Genomic DNA, 22,525 nt, shown 5'->3' with positions numbered 1-22,525 from the left:
TGAATATTTCGTCCTCTTTACCTACACAACAGCTGATGGAGGCAGCGGTAGACCAGCACCTCCGCCATTCGGTGGAGTAAAATGTTTTTCTCAGTGGAGTCCGGTGTTTTTCGATACAATGGCTTCAAATCCTTGTAAGCAAGGGCTGTATAACAGCAAAGTAAAGCGGTGAAAATATTCTAAATATAACGTAGGCTACACTTAAACTGATAATGATTTTTTTTGGTGGCTTTTTAGGAGTTTGTTCAGCGCCGTTTGATTTATATGATGTGACGGAGCTGTTTTCTGCTCTGAAGTTGTTGTAAATAAACAGTGGTGATTGTGATGAGGTCTACATCACAGGATGTATGAATAATATAGATTTATAGCAGCTAGCTGAACGAGGGCATATCTCCATCGACTGCGGCAGAGTCGGTAAATAAGCCGATACTCCCCCTTAGTGCTCTTATACTGGGACAAAGACAGTTGTCCACTTAAATGTCCTAATCCAGCTACGATTGTAGCTCGACTAAACTGTGCATGTAAACGTACTGTTGTGTTTTTTTCTCCTGCTCAGTGATTGGCGCCCTGATCGGGAAGCAGGAGGGGAGAAACATCGAGGTGATGAACTCCTTTGAGTTGCTGTCTCACACCATAGACGACCGAGTGCACATTGACAAGGAGTACTACTACACCAAGGAGGAGCAATGTACGTGTTTTTTATGTGTACAGGACACGAATACAGCTCTGTTCACGTCTTTGCTTTGAGGACAGAGTTTTATGAAATGCAGCGATTCTCTGGCAGGATCATGTTGGTGTATAATGACGAGAAAGTTACTCGCCTTCTGCGTCCTGCTTGTTTTTTAGGAGGTGACTTACTTAATAATAACAATCAATAATACTGCCAAAACCAGCATCTGTGAGATCAGTTTCTGAAATATATTTTCACTGATTTGATTTATTTTTGTTTGATTTGCTTTATTGAGAAATTATTATACAAACAAGCAGACAGGCAAAAAAAGTAATATTTACTGACGTTCTCCATAAATCATTGAATTTTAAGCAGCTTCCTTATTGATTTTAACTTATTCTCTAATTAACTATACATGCAGTATGTGCATACACGCACATATCTAAAATCAAATATCTACATTTTTTCATTATTGTTTGCAGATAAAAAGAGGAGGATAAACTAGGAAAAAATTAATATTGAGTGTTCAAATAAATAAACAAACACCTGGTGATTATGAAAATCGTGTTTTTATACGTTATTTTAGTGGTTATAATACGTCTTTAATGTAGTAAGAGGAATAAGAGATGTTTGTATCTGAATCCTGTAATATTTTGTTTTTGCCTCTCAGTCAAACAGGTCTTCAAAGAGATGGAGTTCTTGGGCTGGTACACCACAGGAGGCCCTCCGGACGCATCGGACATCCACATTCACAAGCAGGTAGGCAAAAGCTAAAATTGCAATATATTCAGTAAGTCTGAACCAAAGCAGAACATGAACACCTGAACTTGTCTCAGATCAAGCTGCAGCTGCACACAGTTAATGTGAAACTCAAAGCAAGGCTGTCCCGCTGCAGCAGAGACTTCTGTGGGTCAGATACCTGAGCTGCAGCTTTTCATTTGAAAGCAAATAACATAACAACGGCATTAATGTTAAAGAGATTGTGATGTTACATTTATTCAGCTGTCACTTTTATCCAAAGCGACTTACAATAAATGCATTTAACCATGTGGGAACAACCAGGAAGAGTGCAAGAAAGTGCAGCCCTGACGACACTGTGTGAACGAACAGTGCAAGTATTAAAAAATGTTTTTGGACATAAATTCAGTTAAATGCACAACAAAGTCGAGGTATTCAGTATTCACTTTGATCAAGATTATTGTTTTTCTGCAAATATTAACTAATTTTGAATTTGATGTATTCTCTTTTTATGTATGTTTTACAAAGTGTTTTGGGACCATGGTTGTTTATCAGTTTTATCAGACACACCAATATTCAAGTACTCGATTTAAAGACAGTGAGAGAGAGTTTAAAAAAAAAATATCTTATTTCATAGACAAACGTGCACTCAGAACAAAGTGTTCAGTCTGCAGTTGAGGAAGTGCAGAGTTTCTGCTCTCCTGAGGCTGATGGGGAGTTTGTTTCATCATCGTGGCAGGACAGCTTTAGGGCACATCTCAGATTCAAAGTGCTTTACAGAGCAATAAATATAAAAAAAAATTAAGGCTACAGATTTACAATAAGAGTAAAGAGATAATTTATAAAAGGTTTTATCAAAAAAAAAGTGCAAAGATAATTTCTAATTATTTAAAATCAAGTTTAATTTAAGTTTGTTGTTACCGGGTGAAGACGGGACAGCACACAGTAAGACTTTTGGAGCCTTAGTTGGGTCGCTTTGTAGTGAGGGACAATAAGCTGATATGCAGTAGCAGAACGGAGTGGACGGTTTTTGGGTGTGAAGTTTGACTGTGTTCTGGATGTAGGATGGACCTGAGATGACTCACAGTGTGACAGGCCAGTACCTGCGTCAATGATCTGCGTCTCTTTTATTTAGTTGTTGGTAATAAAAGTGAAATCATCTTTAAGTCTGAAAGTTACTTCAGATTGTGTTTGACACGTTTTTAGAGATTTCCTTTTCTCTGCCAGGTGTGTGAGATTATTGAGAGCCCTCTCTTCCTCAAGCTCAACCCCATGACCAAGCACACCGATGTGAGTTCATCCGTTCTTTCACTGCAGTGATGAGAAAACACCACAGTCAAACACCTTTAAACAATGTGTTCTTTCTCCTTCAGCTTCCTGTCAGTGTTTATGAATCTGTGATTGACATCATCAATGGCGAGGTAATTCTTATATTTCACATCACCTACATGTCATTTCCTGCAGCAGTGACCCAGTTTGCCACAGAGAATTGTTTATCTGTTTTTTTGTTTTTTAAATCTAGGCTACCATGTTGTTTGCGGAGCTGACGTACACTCTGGCCACAGAGGAGGCAGAGAGAATCGGTGTTGACCACGTAGCTCGAATGACGGCCACCGGCACAGGAGAAAACTCGACAGGTAAGAGAGGCTGACGTTAATGTTCTCACCTGTTGGAGGTTAAACACAGTAAAGGAGTTCACATCTGTTCTAATGTGCTGTTAGCTGTAAACCAGCCATGTGTTGTTTTTAAGGTTGCCTTTTTAAACACAGTTTATTTAACAGAAACCCACAAATCTGTCATCATAGCTCCTATTTCAGGTCAGGATAAATCCACATAAAATGGCTATATCAGGCAGCACTAACAAAGATAGTTGTGGAGTTTCTAACAGTTGGGATTAGTTAAATTTCAGAAGAGGAACAGGAGTAATTCAACTTAAACCAGTATATTTCACACGTCACACAGCTTTGCCTAAAAATGTAGTCAAAACATCTACAAGGTCTCGCTCTGGCAGTATCTTAACACACAGACTTACTGGAGACAGTGAAAGACTCTAAAGTCCTGATGACATTATTGAATCATATCACAACATACAATTACTCAATTACTAAGGAGCCAACTTTAAATCAGCGTGTGGGTTTCTGTTGCCAGATTTGAATGAACAGTTGATGGCTGTTTTGTGACCTGACTTGTATTAGACATTGTCTAAATGGATTCTGAATAGGGTTTTTACTTTAATATTCTCTTTGTCTTCTCTATTAGTTGCTGAACACCTTATAGCCCAGCACAGTGCGATAAAGATGCTCCACAGCCGGGTGAAGATCATTCTAGAGTACGTCAAAGCCGTGGAATCAGGTGAGAGGACAGCGGGGCCTTTATAATGATGCAGTGAGACCAAAGAATGTGAAAATAAGTCTGGAAACAGCTGTTTTTAAATGAGATGTTTCCTCATACTCGCTTTAACACCATCAGGGGAGGCCCCCTGGTACATACCTCTGTAATTATGAGCCCGTTTTATGCGGTCTTGACAGCATCATCTTATCTTATTCTTTTGGTGTACTGTGTTATAACTTGTTTTTTGTCTGTTTCCTGTCTATTTTCATGTACCGCAGGTGAGGTGCCATTCAACCATGAGATCCTTCGAGAAGCGAACGCCCTGTGCCACAGACTGCCGGTCCTCAGCACCATAAAATTCAAAACTGACTTCTATGATGTAAGCAAGCTTTCACATACAAAATGTTTTTTTTTAATCAATGTATGGGGATGTTTTCATCACAATGGTAAAGGTAATGGAGTGGTCAAACGCAAAAAGACGTCATAGTAAAGTATGTCACGCAAAAACGTCATAGTATGGTATGATACTCAAAAATTCATACAAACATGGTATGGTATGTCACTCAAAAATTAATCAAATCAGTAGTATATGTCTCAACAATATGAAAAAAAGACATAGTATAGTATGTCGCTGAAAAAATCCTAAAAATGTCATACCCCATGTCATAGAAAGTTGCAAAAAAGGCCAAAAACACCATTATTTGGCATGTCGAAAAAGTGATCAAAAATGCAAGGCAAAAATGTAAAAATTTCACATGCCCCAAAAAAACAACTGAAAACCAAATTAAACCACATAAAACAGTTGGCCAAGACACACCATAGCATAGAAACTTGCAAAAAAGGCGGAAAAAACCCATAATTTAGCCATCTATCCATCCATGCATTTTCTTCCGCTTATCCAAGGTCGGGTCGCGGGGGCAGCAGCCTAAGCAAGGAAGCCCAGACCTCCCTCTCCCCGGCCACTTCGTCCAGCTCTTCTCGGGGGATCCCGAGGCGTTCCCAGGCCAGCTGTGAGACGTAGTCTCTCCAGCGTGTCCTGGGTCTTCCCCGGGGCCTCCTACCGGTGGGACATGCCCTGAACACCTCACCAGGGAGGCGTCCTGGAGGCATCCTAATTAGATGCCCGAGCCACCTCTTCTGGCTCTTCTCAACGCGGAGGAGCAGCGGCTCTACTCCGAACTCCTCCTGGATGACTGAGCTTCTCACCCTATCTCTAAGGGAGAGCCCAGCCACCCTACAGAGGAAGCTCATTTCGGCTGCTTGTACCCGCGATCTTGTTCTTTCGGTCACTACCCAAAGCTTGTGACCATAGGCGAGGGTAGGAACGAAGATCGATCTTTTGGCTCAGCTCCCTTTTCACCACAACAGATCAGTGCAGAGTCCGCATTACTGCAGACGCTGCAACGATCCGCCTGTCGATCTCCCGCTCCATCCTTCCCTCACTCTTGAATAAGACCCTGAGGTACTAAAACTCCTCCACTTGGGGCAGGATCTCATCCCCGATCTGGAGGCGGCACTCCACCCTTTTCCGGCCGAGAACCATGGCCTCTGATTTGGAGGTGCTGATTCTCATCCCGGCCGCTTCACACTCGGCTGCGAACTGATCCAGTGAGAGCTGGAGGTCACGGCCTGATGAAGCCAACAGGACCACATCATCTGCAAAGAGCAGAGACCCAATCCTGAGGTCACCAAACCGGACCCCCTCAACACCCTGGCTGCGCCTAGAAATTCTGTCCATAAAAGTTATGAACAGAATCGGTGACAAAGGGCAGCCCTGGCAGAGTCCAAGTCAGCAGCGCCTCGTCCCCACCATACACAGTGTTGACAGAGCACTGCTTCCCCCTCCTGAGACGCCGGATGGTGGTCCAGAACCTCTTCGAAGCCGTCGGGAAGTCGTTCTCCATGGCCTCTCCGAACTCCTCCCATGCCCGGGTTTTTGCCTCGGCGACCGCCGCAGCTGCATTCCGCTTGGCCTGTCGGTACCTGTCTGCATTCCTCCCGATCATGCCCCTCCAGGTCTCACTTTCGTTGCCAACGTGAGCGTTGAAGTCCCCCAGCAGAACGAGGGCGTCACCAGAAGGAGCACTCTCCAGCACCCCCTCTAAGGACTCCAAAAAGGGTGGATACTCTGCTGTTTGGACCATAGGCACAAACAAATGTCAGGATCCGGAGCCTACGCTGTGTGTTAAGGTGAGGCTGACTATATCTAGTTGGAACTTCTCAACCTCGCGCACCAGCTCAGGCTCCTTCCCCACCAGAGAGGTGACGTTCCACGTCCCCAGAGCTAGCTTCTGCAGCCGAGGATCGGACCGCCAAGGTCCCCGCCTTCGGCTGCTGCCCAACTCACATGGCACCCAACCCCATGGCCCCTCCTATGGGTGGTGAGCCCATAGGCAGGAGGTCCCACGTCGCCTCTTCGGGCTGTGCCCAGCCGAGCCCCATGGGTAAAGGCCCGGCCGCCAGGCGCTCGCCATCGAGCCCCACCCCCAGGCCTGGCTCCGGGGGGGGGCTCGGTGACCCGCATTCGGGCGTCTTGTTCATCATAAGGGTCCGTTGAGCCACACTTTGTCTGGTCTCTCCCCTAGGACCTGTTTGCCATGGGTGACCCTACCAGGGGCATAAAGCCCCAGACAACTGAGCTCCTAGGATCACTGGGACACGCAAACCCCTCCATCACGATAAGGTGGTAGCCCAGGGGGGATAATTTAGCATTTGGAAAAATGCTAAATTATCCCCAAATTATGACCAAATTATGACCAAAAATGCACAGGAAATTGTGGCAAAAATGTCAAAAAGTGACATGTCCCAAAAACAGCTGAAAACCAAATTAAATGAAGTAAAATAGCCTTTCAAGACGCACCATAGCATAGAAAATTACAAAAAAAAGCCTGAAATACCATATTTTGGCATTTTGAAAAAATGACCGAAAAGGCAAGGCTATAGTATGACAAAAATGTCAAAAAATGACATGTCCCAAAAACAGCTGAAAACTGCATTAAACCACAGAAATAGCCTGTAGATAAACGCCATGGCATAGAAAGTTGCAAAAACTGCTACAAATCGCATTTTTTTGGCATGTCGAAAAGTTGACCAAAAAGGCAAGGCTATAGCATGGCAAAAATGTCAAAAAATGACATGTCCCAAAAACAGCTGAAAACCACATTAAATGAAGTAAAATAGCCTTTAAACACACGCCATAGCATAGAAAATTACAAAAAGTGCCCAGAATACCATATTTTGGCATTTTGAAAAAATGACCCGAAAAGGCAAGGCTATAGTATGGCAAAATGTCAAAAAGTGACATGTCCCGAAAACAGCTGAAAACTGCATTAAACCACAGAAAATAGCCTGTAGATAAACGCCAGAGAGAGACAGGATTTTGAACCCAGTCGGCCACAGCACGCATTGCTATAGAGAAGCTTAATCCATCTTATAAAATTGTCACCCAAACCAAACTTTTGAAGAGTATAGAAAAGAAAAGGCCATTCGACGCGGTCGAAGAAGATCACGCATTCAGCAACCTACGCATGTTATTGTACGAGTTGCGGCCCTTAATAAAACCAGTTTGGTCTTGGTTAATAAGCAAAGGGAGTAATCCTTCCAGACGCCTCGCTAGTACCTTGGAGAGGATTTTTAAGTCAACGTTTAATAAGGAAATTGGCCGATACGAGGTGCAGTCTTCTGGTGGTTTTCCATTTTTAAGCGTCAATGAGATATTACCTTCCCTCAGAGACATAGGCAGGAGGCCTTTCACAAAGGAGTCATTGTACATGTTTATAAGTGGATCAACTAACACATCTTGGAATTCTTTATAGAATTCAGAACCAAGCCCGTCGGGTCCTGCTGCTTTTCCAGACTGCAAACCCTTAATGGCATCCAACACTTCCTTCCTAGATATTGGAGAGTTCAAAGTAGATCTTTGATCCTCTGTTAAACCAGGAAGACTGAGACGAGAGAAAAATTCGTCCATCAAATCCGAACGGTTATTATACATCTGTGAGTCATATAGATTCTCATAAAAGCTTCTAAATATGTTGTTAATTGTTTTTGTGTCAAAAAATTGTCTACCATTTGTATCTTTAATTGAAGAGATGTTTTGTGAATCAGACTTCTTTTTTGTTAAATATGCCAAATATTTTCCCGGCTTATCGCCATGTTCATATAATTTTTGTTGAGCAAATCTAATTTTACGCTCTGCCTCATTTGTTAACAAACAATCTAATGCTGACCTGAGAGCAGAAATTTCCTCAAGTTTACCATTTGAAGGCTTAGTGAAGTAGTCTTGTTCAGCTTTTTTCAATTTGGATTCTAATATCAATCTCTGTTCAGCTTGTTGTCGTCTTTTACTTTTTGTGTATGAGGTAACTATACCTCTGGAGTAGGCTTTAGATGTCTCCCACAGTAATGATGGATCATCTGTGGAAGCTGCATTGATTGATAGGAACAGTTTGAATTCCTCTACAAAGTATGCTGAAAATGTTTTATCATATAGTATAGAGGATCAAAGTGCCACCTTCTAGGCTGGTTGGATATACTCCCAGTGCTACATTGAATAAAGACCGCAGCGTGATCCGATATGACTATACTACCTATAGAACTAGATATGACTGATGGTAATATAGCTTTTGGAACAAAGAAATAGTCAATTCGCATATGGCACAAATGTATTTTGGAGAAAAAAGTGAACTCTTTGTCCATCAGATGTTGCGCTCTCCACACATCTACATATGCCAGCTCTTCGCAAAGTGATGTAATGATCTTAGCCTGAGGTAACAGATGTTTACCTGCAGGAGATTTATCTATGACTGGGTTTAAATGACAGTTAAAATCGCCCCCGACAATTGAATTTCGAATATTAAAATTAACTAATTTAGTAAAAGCAGCAAGTAAGCAATCTCCCGTCTGGCCCGGGGGACAGTCCATACTCATAAATGCAATTTCCTCTCCATATAAAACACCTCTCACAATCACATAGCGCCCCCCTGTGTCCTGAATGCAGTCTACAAATTTAAAGGGAAAATTCTTCCTGATTAAGATAGCCACGCCCCTGCTCCGAGATGAGAAAGAAGAGGAAAAGACATAGCCGAAGACACCCTGCTGCAATTTAGTATGTTCTTTGATTTTAAGTGTTGACATGGTATTATGCTTACTTGTATGAAATGCAACGTTCTCTGAGCATATTCCACATCTGTATTAAAAAAATATTCACATACAGGAAAAGCTGGAAAAACACACTACAAACAACTGAGAAAGCAAAGATAAAGCAAACACTGCCTAACATTGGCAAAGGAACAAAATACACTATCCTTCTCCTAACCTGTAGGAGTACAAGTGTAAGGCTTTCCGGACAGCAAAAGTAGACTCTTAAAAAAAAACAAAAAAACAACCAAAACCCAAAAGGGAGTGGCAGCGCCAGAAATATGACTCACCGGTGATTGACAAATGTCTCTGTATTAAAGTTATTTAAATTACGTTAAGATGATAAGTTGAACGTAATTACCTGTGCAGCAGACAACTGCTCACGGCACAAAGATGATGAAAAATCCACGCGCACATAGGGCACGTTTTAGTCCGGCGAACCCGAGGTGTCACCAGCAGTTAAATTCAGTGTTTCCAAGTATTTATCCACATCGCCCGGATCCGAGTACACCGTGGTAGTCCCGCAGTGGCTGACTTTGAGCCTGGCAGGGTACAGCATCCTGTACATGGTGCCCGCAGACTTCAGACGCTTCTTCGCCTCATCAAAACTTTTACGCTTACGAATAACTGCTGCTGAGTAATCTTGAAATATCATCACGGTTGCATCGTCGTGTTTCAGCGGCTGGTTTTTCTCGCTTTTGTCCCACGACGCGTTCATAATCCTTTGCTTGTCTTGATAGTTGTGGAGCCTCGCCACAACGGGACGCGGTCTCTGGTCGCGGGTTGAGGGCTGTCCGATGCGGTGTGCTCTTTCCACTTTGATGCGGCCAGTCTTGGTTTCAACGTTCAAAAGTTTGTGGAGCCAACTCTCCAAAAATAACGTCGGGTCGTTGCCCTCCACCCTCTCTGGAAGATTGAAAATCCGGATATTCTTGCGTCTCCCTCTATTTTCTAAGTCGTCAGTGCATTCTACAAACTCCGCCACCTTTTTCTCCAGCGACTTGAGCTTGATGCCGATGGGCTCTGAGGCTTCCTCTATGGCCGACATCCGCGTCTCGGTCTCGGTGATGGGTGTCTCATGGTTCTGCAGCTGTTCTTGTTGTGACTGCAGGAACTGGGAAATTGGCTCCAGCTTGTCCTCAAAAACTTAAGTAAAGTTTGTAGTAACAGCACGAACCACCTCCTGTAGTGCTGGATTCATTGCACCACCGTCACTAGCTAAAATGCTAATAGCTTCAGTAGCTTTGCCATTAGAGTCATCCACGGCGTCAGATGCAGGGCTTTTATTGCGTTGTCTGTTATCAGACGGCCTCAAAAAGTACGTGTTGATACTCATGGTGAAGTTAAGCGATGAAAAATGGCAATATTACTACGTCTCAGTGGGTTTTTAAGTGCAAAAATCACGAACTCTGCGCTGACACTCCCCAGCCCAACCTTACTTTACGCCGCCATCTTGAAAAAGCCCCAGCTGTAGTATGGCAAAAATGTCAAAAAATGACATGTCCCAAAAACAGCTGAAAACCACATTAAATGAAGTAAAATAGCCTCTAAAGACTTGCCATGGCATAGAAAATTACAAAATGTGCCCAAAATACCATTTTTTGGCATTTTGAAAAGTTGACCAAAAAGGCAAGGCTATAGTATGGCAAAAATGTCAAAAAATGACATGTCCCAAAAACAGCTGAAAACTGCATTAAACCACAGAAAATAGGCTGTAGATAAACGCCATGGCATAGAACGTTGCAAAAACTGCTACAAAACACATTTTTTTGGCATGTTGAAAAGTTGACCAAAAAAGCAAGGCTATAGTATGGCAAAAATGTAAAAAAAATGACATGTCACAAAAACAGTTGAAAACCACATTAAATGAAGTAAAATAGTCTTTAAAGATTCGCCATGACATAGAAAATTACAAAAAGTGCCCAAAATACCATTTTTTGGCATTTTGAAAAGATGACCAAAAAGGCAAGGCTATAGTATGGCAAAATGTCAAAAAATGACATGTCCCAAAAACAGCTGAAAACTGCATTAAACCACAGAAAATAGCTTGTAGATAAACACCATGGCATAGAAAGTTGCAAAAACTGCCAAAAACGCATTTATTTGGCATGTCGAAAAGTTGACCAAAAAGGCAAGGCTATAGTATGGCAAAAATGTCAAAAAATGACATGTCCCAAAAACAGCTAAAAACTGCATTAAACCACAGAAAATAGCTTGTAGATAAACACCATGGCATTGAAAGTTGCAAAAACTGCCAAAAACGCATTTTTTTGGCATGTCGAAAAGTTGACCAAAAAAGCAAGGCATACAAAATTACAAAATGTGCCCAAAATACCATTTTTTGGCATTTTGAAAAGTTGACCAAAAAGGCAAGGCTATAGTATGGCAAAAATGTCAAAAAATGACATGTCCCAAAAACAGCTAAAAACTACAATAAACCACAAAAAATAGCTTGTAGATAAACACCATGGCATTGAAAGTTACAAAACTGCCAAAAACGCATTTATTTGGTATGTCGAAAAGTTGACCAAAAAGGCAAGGCTATAGTATGGCAAAAATGTCAAAAAATGACATGTCCCAAAAACAGCTGAAAACCACATTAAATGAAGTAAAATAGCCTTTAAAGACTCGCCATGGCATAGAAAATTACAAAAAGTGCCCCAAATACCATTTTTTGGCATTTTGAAAAGTTGACCAAAAAGGCAAGGCTATAGTATGGCAAAAATGTCAAAAAATGACATGTCCCAAAAACAGCTGAAAACCACATTAAATGAAGTAAAATAGCCTCTAAAGACTTGCCATGGCATAGAAAATTACAAAATGTGCCCCAAATACCATTTTTTGGCATTTTGAAAAGTTGACCAAAAAGGCAAGGCTATAGTATGGCAAAAATGTCAAAAATGACATGTCCCAAAAACAGCGAAAAACTGCATTAAACCACAGAAAATAGCTTGTAGATAAACACCATGGCATTGAAAGTTGCAAAAACTGCCAAAAACGCATTTATTTGGCATGTCGAAAAGTTGACCAAAAAGGCAAGGCTATAGTATGGCAAAAATGTCAAAAAATGACATGTCCCAAAAACAGCTGAAAACCACATTAAATGAAGTAAAATAGCCTCTAAAGACTTGCCATGGCATAGAAAATTACTAAATGTGCCCCAAATACCATTTTTTGGCATTTTGAAAAGTTGACCAAAAGGCAAGGCAAGGCTATAGTATGGCAAAATGTCAAAAATGACATGTCCCAAAAACAGCTGAAAACTGCATTAAACCACAGTAAAATAGCTTGTAGATAAACGCCATGGCATAGAAAATTACAAAAACTGCCAAAAACGCATTTTTTTGGCATGTCGAAAAGTTGACCAAAAAAGCAAGGCTATAGTATGGCAAAAATGTCAAAAAATGACATGTCCCAAAAACAGCTGAAAACTCCATTAAACCACAGAAAATAGGCTGTAGATAAACGCCATGGCATAGAAAGTTGCAAAAACTGCCAAGAACGCATTTTTTTGGCATGTCGAAAAGTTGACCAAAAAAGCAAGGCTATAGTATGGCAAAAATGTCAAAAAATGACATGTCCCAAAAACAGCTGAAAACCACATTAAATGAAGTAAAATAGCCTCTAAAGACTTGCCATGGCATAGAAAATTACAAAATGTGCCCCAAATACCATTTTTTGGCATTTTGAAAAGTTGACCAAAAAGGCAAGGCTATAGTATGGCAAAAATGTCAAAAAATGACATGTCCCAAAAACAGCTGAAAACTGCATTAAACCACAGAAAATAGCTTGTAGATAAACACCATGGCATAGAAAGTTGCAAAAACTGCCAAAAACGCATTTATTTGGCATGTCGAAAAGTTGACCAAAAAGGCAAGGCTATAGTATGGCAAAAATGTCAAAAAATGACATGTCCCAAAAACAGCTAAAAACTGCATTAAACCACAGAAAATAGCTTGTAGATAAACGCCATGGCATAGAACGTTGCAAAAACTTCCAAAAACACATTTTTTTGGCATGTCGAAAAGTTGACCAAAAAGGCAAGGCTATAGTATGGCAAAAATGTCAAAAAATGACATGTCCCAAAAACAGCTGAAAACCACATTAAATGAAGTAAAATAGCCTCTAAAGACTTGCCATGGCATAGAAAATTACAAAATGTGCCCCAAATACCATTTTTTGGCATTTTGAAAAGTTGACCAAAAAGGCAAGGCTATAGTATGGCAAAAATGTCAAAAAATGACATGTCCCAAAAACAGCTGAAAACTGCATTAAACCACAGAAAATAGCTTGTAGATAAACACCATGGCATAGAAAGTTGCAAAAACTGCCAAAAACGCATTTATTTGGCATGTCGAAAAGTTGACCAAAAAGGCAAGGCTATAGTATGGCAAAAATGTCAAAAAATGACATGTCCCAAAAACAGCTGAAAACCACATTAAATGAAGTAAAATAGCCTCTAAAGACTTGCCATGGCATAGAAAATTACAAAATGTGCCCCAAATACCATTTTTTGGCATTTTGAAAAGTTGACCAAAAAGGCAAGGCTATAGTATGGCAAAAATGTCAAAAAATGACATGTCCCAAAAACAGCTGAAAACTGCATTAAACCACAGAAAATAGCTTGTAGATAAACGCCATGGCATAGAAAGTTGCAAAAACTGCCAAAAACGCATTTATTTGGCATGTCGAAAAGTTGACCAAAAAAGCAAGGCTATAGTATGGCAAAAATGTCAAAAAATGACATGTCCCAAAAACAGCTGAAAACTCCATTAAACCACAGAAAATAGGCTGTAGATAAACGCCATGGCATAGAAAGTTGCAAAAACTGCCAAAAACGCATTTTTTTGGCATGTCGAAAAGTTGACCAAAAAAGCAAGGCTATAGTATGGCAAAGATGTCAAAAAATGACATGTCCCAAAAACAGCTAAAAACTGCATTAAACCACAGAAAATAGCTTGTAGATAAACGCCATGGCATAGAACGTTGCAAAAACTTCCAAAAACACATTTTTTTGGCATTTTGAAAAGTTGACCAAAAAGGCAAGGCTATAGTATGGCAAAAATGTCAAAAAATGACATGTCCCAAAAACAGCTGAAAACTGCATTAAACCACAGAAAATAGCTTGTAGATAAACGCCATGGCATAGAAAGTTGCAAAAACTGCCAAAAACGCATTTATTTGGCATGTCGAAAAGTTGACCAAAAAGGCAAGGCTATAGTATGGCAAAATGTCAAAAATGACATGTCCCAAAAACAGCTGAAAACTCCATTAAACCACAGAAAATAGGCTGTAGATAAACGCCATGGCATAGAAAGTTGCAAAAACTGCCAAGAACGCATTTTTTTGGCATGTCGAAAAGTTGACCAAAAAAGCAAGGCTATAGTATGGCAAAAATGTCAAAAAATGACATGTCCCAAAAACAGCTGAAAACCACATTAAATGAAGTAAAATAGCCTCTAAAGACTTGCCATGGCATAGAAAATTACAAAATGTGCCCCAAATACCATTTTTTGGCATTTTGAAAAGTTGACCAAAAAGGCAAGGCTATAGTATGGCAAAAATGTCAAAAAATGACATGTCCCAAAAACAGCTGAAAACTGCATTAAACCACAGAAAATAGCTTGTAGATAAACACCATGGCATAGAAAGTTGCAAAAACTGCCAAAAACGCATTTATTTGGCATGTCGAAAAGTTGACCAAAAAGGCAAGGCTATAGTATGGCAAAAATGTCAAAAAATGACATGTCCCAAAAACAGCTAAAAACTGCATTAAACCACAGAAAATAGCTTGTAGATAAACACCATGGCATTGAAAGTTGCAAAAACTGCCAAAAACACATTTTTGGCATGTCGAAAAGTTGACCAAAAAAGCAAGGCTATAGTATGGCAAAAATGTCAAAAAATGACATGTCCCAAAAACAGCTGAAAACCACATTAAATGAAGTAAAATAGCCTCTAAAGACTTGCCATGGCATAGAAAATTACTAAATGTGCCCCAAATACCATTTTTTGGCATTTTGAAAAGTTGACCAAAAAGGCAAGGCTATAGTATGGCAAAAATGTCAAAAAATGACATGTCCCAAAAACAGCTAAAAACTGCATTAAACCACAGAAAATAGCTTGTAGATAAACACCATGGCATAGAAAGTTGCAAAAACTGCCAAAAACGCATTTATTTGGCATGTCGAAAAGTTGACCAAAAAGGCAAGGCTATAGTATGGCAAAAATGTCAAAAAATGACATGTCCCAAAAACAGCTGAAAACCACATTAAATGAAGTAAAATAGCCTCTAAAGACTTGCCATGGCATAGAAAATTACAAAATGTGCCCCAAATACCATTTTTTGGCATTTTGAAAAGTTGACCAAAAAGGCAAGGCTATAGTATGGCAAAAATGTCAAAAAATGACATGTCCCAAAAACAGCTGAAAACCACATTAAATGAAGTAAAATAGCCTCTAAAGACTTGCCATGGCATAGAAAATTACAAAATGTGCCCCAAATACCATTTTTTGGCATTTTGAAAAGTTGACCAAAAGGCAAGGCTATAGTATGGCAAAAATGTCAAAAATGACATGTCCCAAAAACAGCGAAAAACTGCATTAAACCACAGAAAATAGCTTGTAGATAAACACCATGGCATTGAAAGTTGCAAAAACTGCCAAAAACGCATTTATTTGGCATGTCGAAAAGTTGACCAAAAGGCAAGGCTATAGTATGGCAAAAATGTCAAAAAATGACATGTCCCAAAAACAGCTGAAAACCACATTAAATGAAGTAAAATAGCCTCTAAAGACTTGCCATGGCATAGAAAATTACAAAATGTGCCCCAAATCCAATTTTTGGGAATTTGGAAAGGTGAACAAAAAGGGAAGGCTTTAATATGGCAAAAATGTCAAAAAATGACATGTCCCAAAAACAGCTGAAAACTGCATTAAACCACAGAAAATAGCTTGTAGATAAACGCCATGGCATAGAAAGTTGCAAAAACTGCCAAAAACGCATTTTTTTGGCATGTCGAAAAGTTGACCAAAAAAGCAAGGCTATAGTATGGCAAAAATGTCAAAAAATGACATGTCCCAAAAACAGCTGAAAACTCCATTAAACCACAGAAAATAGGCTGTAGATAAACGCCATGGCATAGAAAGTTGCAAAAACTGCCAAGAACGCATTTTTTTGGCATGTCGAAAAGTTGACCAAAAAAGCAAGGCTATAGTATGGCAAAAATGTCAAAAAATGACATGTCCCAAAAACAGCTGAAAACCACATTAAATGAAGTAAAATAGCCTCTAAAGACTTGCCATGGCATAGAAAATTACAAAATGTGCCCCAAATACCATTTTTGGCATTTTGAAAAGTTGACCAAAAGGCAAGGCTATTAGTATGGCAAAATGTCAAAAAATGACATGTCCCAAAACAGCTGAAAACTGCATTAAACCACAGAAAATAGCTTGTAGATAAACACCATGGCATAGAAAGTTGCAAAAACTGCCAAAAACGCATTTATTTGGCATGTCGAAAAGTTGACCAAAAAGGCAAGGCTATAGTATGGCAAAAATGTCAAAAAATGACATGTCCCAAAAACAGCTAAAAACTGCATTAAACCACAGAAAATAGCTTGTAGATAAACGCCATGGCATAGAACGTTGCAAAAACTTCCAAAAACACATTTTTTTGGCATGTCGAAAAGTTGACCAAAAAGGCAAGGCTATAGTATGGCAAAAATGTCAAAAAATGACATGTCCCAAAAACAGCTGAAAACCACATTAAATGAAGTAAAATAGCCTCTAAAGACTTGCCATGGCATAGAAAATTACAAAATGTGCCCCAAATACCATTTTTTGGCATTTGAAAAGTTGACCAAAAAGGCAAGGCTATAGTATGGCAAAAATGTCAAAAAATGACATGTCCCAAAAACAGCTGAAAACTGCATTAAACCACAGAAAATAGCTTGTAGATAAACGCCATGGCATAGAAAGTTGCAAAAACTGCCAAAAACGCATTTTTTTGGCATGTCGAAAAGTTGACCAAAAAAGCAAGGCTATAGTATGGCAAAATGTCAAAAATGACATGTCCCAAAAACAGCTGAAAACCACATTAAATGAAGTAAAATAGCCTCTAAAGACTTGCCATGGCATAGAAAATTACAAAATGTGCCCCAAATACCATTTTTTGGCATTTTGAAAAGTTGACCAAAAAGGCAAGGCTATAGTATGGCAAAAATGTCAAAAAATGACATGTCCCAAAAACAGCTGAAAACTGCATTAAACCACAGAAAATAGCTTGTAGATAAACGCCATGGCATAGAAAGTTGCAAAAACTGCCAAAAACGCATTTTTTTGGCATGTCGAAAAGTTGACCAAAAAAGCAAGGCTATAGTATGGCAAAAATGTCAAAAAATGACATGTCCCAAAAACAGCTGAAAACTCCATTAAACCACAGAAAATAGGCTGTAGATAAACGCCATGGCATAGAAAGTTGCAAAAACTGCCAAAAACGCATTTTTTTGGCATGTCGAAAAGTTGACCAAAAAAGCAAGGCTATAGTATGGCAAAAATGTCAAAAAATGACATGTCCCAAAAACAGCTAAAAACTGCATTAAACCACAGAAAATAGCTTGTAGATAAACGCCATGGCATAGAAAGTTGCAAAAACTTCCAAAAACACATTTTTTTGGCATTTTGAAAAGTTGACCAAAAAGGCAAGGCTATAGTATGGCAAAGATGTCAAAAAATGACATGTCCCAAAAACAGCTAAAAACTGCATTAAACCACAGAAAATAGCTTGTAGATAAACGCCATGGCATAGAAAGTTGCAAAAACTGCCAAAAACGCATTTTTTTGGCATGTCGAAAAGTTGACCAAAAAGGCAAGGCTATAGTATGGCAAAAATGTCAAAAAATGACATGTCCCAAAAACAGCTGAAAACCACATTAAATGAAGTAAAATAGCCTCTAAAGACTTGCCATGGCATAGAAAATTACAAAATGTGCCCCAAATACCATTTTTTGGCATTTTGAAAAGTTGACCAAAAAGGCAAGGCTATAGTATGGCAAAAATGTCAAAAAATGACATGTCCCAAAAACAGCTGAAAACTGCATTAAACCACAGAAAATAGCTTGTAGATAAACGCCATGGCATAGAAAGTTGCAAAAACTGCCAAAAACGCATTTTTTTGGCATGTCGAAAAGTTGACCAAAAAAGCAAGGCTATAGTATGGCAAAAATGTCAAAAAATGACATGTCCCAAAAACAGCTGAAAACTCCATTAAACCACAGAAAATAGGCTGTAGATAAACGCCATGGCATAGAAAGTTGCAAAAACTGCCAAAAACGCATTTTTTTGGCATGTCGAAAAGTTGACCAAAAAAGCAAGGCTATAGTATGGCAAAAATGTCAAAAAATGACATGTCCCAAAAACAGCTAAAAACTGCATTAAACCACAGAAAATAGCTTGTAGATAAACGCCATGGCATAGAACGTTGCAAAAACTTCCAAAAACACATTTTTTTGGCATTTTGAAAAGTTGACCAAAAAGGCAAGGCTATAGTATGGCAAAAATGTCAAAAAATGACATGTCCCAAAAACAGCTGAAAACTGCATTAAACCACAGAAAATAGCTTGTAGATAAACGCCATGGCATAGAAAGTTGCAAAACTGCCAAAAACGCATTTTTTTGGCATGTCGAAAAGTTGACCAAAAAAGCAAGGCTATAGTATGGCAAAAATGTCAAAAAATGACATGTCCCAAAAACAGCTGAAAACTCCATTAAACCACAGAAAATAGGCTGTAGATAAACGCCATGGCATAGAAAGTTGCAAAAACTGCCAAGAACGCATTTTTTGGCATGTCGAAAAGTTGACCAAAAAGAAAGGCTATAGTATGGCAAAAATGTCAAAAAATGACATGTCCCAAAAACAGCTGAAAACCACATTAAATGAAGTAAAATAGCCTCTAAAGACTTGCCATGGCATAGAAAATTACAAAATGTGCCCCAAATACCATTTTTTGGCATTTTGAAAAGTTGACCAAAAAGGCAAGGCTATAGTATGGCAAAAATGTCAAAAAATGACATGTCCCAAAAACAGCTGAAAACTGCATTAAACCACAGAAAATAGCTTGTAGATAAACACCATGGCATAGAAAGTTGCAAAAACTGCCAAAAACGCATTTATTTGGCATGTCGAAAAGTTGACCAAAAAGGCAAGGCTATAGTATGGCAAAATGTCAAAAAATGACATGTCCCAAAAACAGCTAAAAACTGCATTAAACCACAGAAAATAGCTTGTAGATAAACGCCATGGCATAGAACGTTGCAAAAACTTCCAAAAACACATTTTTTTGGCATGTCGAAAAGTTGACCAAAAAGGCAAGGCTATAGTATGGCAAAAATGTCAAAAAATGACATGTCCCAAAAACAGCTGAAAACTGCATTAAACCACAGAAAATAGCTTGTAGATAAACACCATGGCATAGAAAGTTGCAAAACTGCCAAAAGCAATTATTTGGCATTTCGAAAAGTTGACCAAAAAGGCAAGGCTATAGTATGGCAAAAATGTCAAAAAATGACATGTCCCAAAAACAGCTGAAAACTGCATTAAACCACAGAAAATAGCTTGTAGATAAACGCCATGGCATAGAACGTTGCAAAAACTTCCAAAAACACATTTTTTTGGCATTTTGAAAAGTTGACCAAAAAGGCAAGGCTATAGTATGGCAAAAATGTCAAAAAATGACATGTCCCAAAAACAGCTGAAAACCACATTAAATGAAGTAAAATAGCCTCTAAAGACTTGCCATGGCATAGAAAATTACAAAATGTGCCCCAAATACCATTTTTTGGCATTTTGAAAAGTTGACCAAAAAGGCAAGGCTATAGTATGGCAAAAATGTCAAAAAATGACATGTCCCAAAAACAGCTGAAAACTGCATTAAACCACAGAAAATAGCTTGTAGATAAACACCATGGCATAGAAAGTTGCAAAAACTGCCAAAAACGCATTTATTTGGCATGTCGAAAAGTTGACCAAAAAGGCAAGGCTATAGTATGGCAAAAATGTCAAAAAATGACATGTCCCAAAAACAGCTAAAAACTGCATTAAACCACAGAAAATAGCTTGTAGATAAACGCCATGGCATAGAACGTTGCAAAAACTTCCAAAAACACATTTTTTTGGCATTTTGAAAAGTTGACCAAAAAGGCAAGGCTATAGTATGGCAAAATGTCAAAATGACATGTCCCAAAAACAGCTGAAAACCACATTAAATGAAGTAAAATAGCCTCTAAAGACTTGCCATGGCATAGAAAATTACAAAATGTGCCCCAAATACCATTTTTTGGCATTTTGAAAAGTTGACCAAAAAGGCAAGGCTATAGTATGGCAAAAATGTCAAAAATGACATGTCCCAAAAACAGCTGAAAACTGCATTAAACCACAGAAAATAGCTTGTAGATAAACGCCATGGCATAGAAAGTTGCAAAAACTGCCAAAAACGCATTTTTTTGGCATGTCGAAAAGTTGACCAAAAAAGCAAGGCTATAGTATGGCAAAAATGTCAAAAAATGACATGTCCCAAAAACAGCTGAAAACTCCATTAAACCACAGAAAATAGGCTGTAGATAAACGCCATGGCATAGAAAGTTGCAAAAACTGCCAAGAACGCATTTTTGGCATGTCGAAAAGTTGACCAAAAAAGCAAGGCTATAGTATGGCAAAAATGTCAAAAAATGACATGTCCCAAAAACAGCTGAAAACCACATTAAATGAAGTAAAATAGCCTCTAAAGACTTGCCATGGCATAGAAAATTACAAAATGTGCCCCAAATACCATTTTTTGGCATTTTGAAAAGTTGACCAAAAAGGCAAGGCTATAGTATGGCAAAAATGTCAAAAAATGACATGTCCCAAAAACAGCTGAAAACTGCATTAAACCACAGAAAATAGCTTGTAGATAAACGCCATGGCATAGAACGTTGCAAAACTGCCAAAAACGCATTTTTGGCATGTCGAAAAGTTGACCAAAAAAGCAAGGCTATAGTATGGCAAAATGTCAAAAATGACATGTCCCAAAAACAGCTGAAAACTCCATTAAACCACAGAAAATAGGCTGTAGATAAGCATACATGGCATAGAAAGTTGCAAAACTGCCAAGAACGCATTTTTTTGGCATGTCGAAAAGTTGACCAAAAAAGCAAGGCTATAGTATGGCAAAAATGTCAAAAAATGACATGTCCCAAAAACAGCTGAAAACCACATTAAATGAAGTAAAATAGCCTCTAAAGACTTGCCATGGCATAGAAAATTACAAAATGTGCCCCAAATACCATTTTTTGGCATTTTGAAAAGTTGACCAAAAAGGCAAGGCTATAGTATGGCAAAAATGTCAAAAAATGACATGTCCCAAAAACAGCTGAAAACTGCATTAAATGAAGTAAAATAGCCTCTAAAGACTTGCCATGGCATAGAAAATTACTAAATGTGCCCCAAATACCATTTTTTGGCATTTTGAAAAGTTGACCAAAAAGGCAAGGCTATAGTATGGCAAAAATGTCAAAAAATGACATGTCCCAAAAACAGCTGAAAACTGCATTAAACCACAGAAAATAGCTTGTAGATAAACGCCATGGCATAGAACGTTGCAAAAACTGCCAAAAACACATTTTTTTGGCATTTTGAAAAGTTGACCAAAAAAGCAAGGCTATAGTATGGCAAAAATGTCAAAAAATGACATGTCCCAAAAACAGCTGAAAACTCCATTAAACCACAGAAAATAGGCTGTAGATAAACGCCATGGCATAGAAAGTTGCAAAAACTGCCAAAAACGCATTTTTTTGGCATGTCGAAAAGTTGACCAAAAAAGCAAGGCTATAGTATGGCAAAAATGTCAAAAAATGACATGTCCCAAAAACAGCTGAAAACCACATTAAATGAAGTAAAATAGCCTCTAAAGACTTGCCATGGCATAGAAAATTACAAAATGTGCCCCAAATACCATTTTTTGGCATTTTGAAAAGTTGACCAAAAAGGCAAGGCTATAGTATGGCAAAAATGTCAAAAAATGACATGTCCCAAAAACAGCTGAAAACTGCATTAAACCACAGAAAATAGCTTGTAGATAAACACCATGGCATAGAAAGTTGCAAAAACTGCCAAAAACGCATTTATTTGGCATGTCGAAAAGTTGACCAAAAAAGCAAGGCTATAGTATGGCAAAAATGTCAAAAAATGACATGTCCCAAAAACAGCTGAAAACTGCATTAAACCACAGAAAATAGGCTGTAGATAAACGCCATGGCATAGAAAGTTGCAAAAACTGCCAAAAACGCATTTTTTTGTCATGTCGAAAAGTTGACGAAAAAAGCAAGGCTATAGTATTGAAAAAATGTCAAAAAATGACATGTCCCAAAAACAGCTGAAAACCACATTAAATGAAGTAAAATAGCCTCTAAAGACTTGCCATGGCATAGAAAATTACAAAATGTGCCCAGAATACCATTTTTTGGCATTTTGAAAAGTTGACCAAAAAGGCAAGGCTATAGTATGGCAAAAATGTCAAAAAATGACATGTCCCAAAAACAGCTGAAAACTGCATTAAACCACAGAAAATAGCTTGTAGATAAACGCCATGGCATAGAAAGTTGCAAAAA

The 22,525-nt window shown here is 38.8% G+C and overlaps 1 protein-coding gene across 1 annotated transcript in view; it reads left to right on the top strand.

Moving 5' to 3' along the window:
• The window catches only part of cops6 (COP9 signalosome subunit 6), a 40,175-nt gene that overhangs the window by 3,982 nt on the left and 13,668 nt on the right, over positions 1-22,525 (top strand). The window contains exons 3-9 of the mRNA XM_042493396.2: positions 557-688; positions 1,341-1,429; positions 2,636-2,698; positions 2,782-2,829; positions 2,931-3,045; positions 3,668-3,760; positions 4,018-4,118. Of these exons, the coding sequence (XP_042349330.2) occupies positions 557-688; positions 1,341-1,429; positions 2,636-2,698; positions 2,782-2,829; positions 2,931-3,045; positions 3,668-3,760; positions 4,018-4,118 (641 nt within the window). The remainder of the gene's footprint in view (positions 1-556; positions 689-1,340; positions 1,430-2,635; positions 2,699-2,781; positions 2,830-2,930; positions 3,046-3,667; positions 3,761-4,017; positions 4,119-22,525) is intronic.

This window comes from Plectropomus leopardus, chromosome 8, assembly GCF_026936395.1.
Source record: "Plectropomus leopardus strain MGB_pleo_1.0 chromosome 8, ASM2693639v1, whole genome shotgun sequence".
In the NCBI taxonomy this organism is placed as follows: domain Eukaryota; kingdom Metazoa; phylum Chordata; class Actinopteri; order Perciformes; family Serranidae; genus Plectropomus; species Plectropomus leopardus.
This window is presented reverse-complemented; position numbering and strand designations above follow the sequence as displayed.